The 474-nt window shown below is 67.7% G+C and overlaps 1 protein-coding gene across 1 annotated transcript in view; it reads right to left on the reverse strand.

The window, feature by feature from the left end:
* Positions 1–99, reverse strand: part of CHC_T00009234001 (Serine/threonine protein kinase) — a 2,726-nt gene extending 2,627 nt beyond the window's left edge. Inside the window, exon 1 of the mRNA XM_005712625.1 lies at positions 1–99. This exon is cut by the window's left edge and continues 2,460 nt beyond it. Within this exon, the coding sequence (XP_005712682.1) occupies positions 1–99 (99 nt within the window).
* Between the last annotated feature and the right edge of the window lie 375 nt (positions 100–474).

Genomic DNA, 474 nt, shown 5'->3' on the forward strand with positions numbered 1-474 from the left:
CCCCCCCCCCCCTCCCCCCTCCCCCTTACCATGAGCGTCCTCGCCCTGTCCAGCCTCTCGTGGTGGGCCTCCGACGCCGATATCGAGACCCTCTGTCATGCGGCCCTCCCCGCCCCCACCATCACCTCCCTCCGCATCGCCACAGACCCCACCTCCGGCAAATCCCTCGGCCGCGCCGTCATCCAATTCTCCTCCCCCACCTGTGCCGCCTCTCTCCAAACCCACATCAATGCCCAAGAATCGCCCCCCCTCCCGAGTTCCGATCTCCAAACCGCCGTCCTGCCGTCCTCGTATCACATCGAGTCCTTCCTCGATGACACTCTTCGCAACCCCACCACGAAGCCATCCAACTTCCTCCCCGCTCAACCGAACGCACCCCCCTTCGCCCACAACCCCCCCGCATTCCCCCCAATGCCCTTTCCCATGGCCCCCAACGCCCCCGGCGCAACGCCACCGCCCCCAGGCTCGCAGCCG

The sequence above is a fragment of the Chondrus crispus genome, genomic scaffold (genome assembly GCF_000350225.1).
Source record: "Chondrus crispus Stackhouse genomic scaffold, scaffold_108, whole genome shotgun sequence".
Classification (NCBI taxonomy): Eukaryota; Rhodophyta; class Florideophyceae; order Gigartinales; family Gigartinaceae; genus Chondrus; species Chondrus crispus.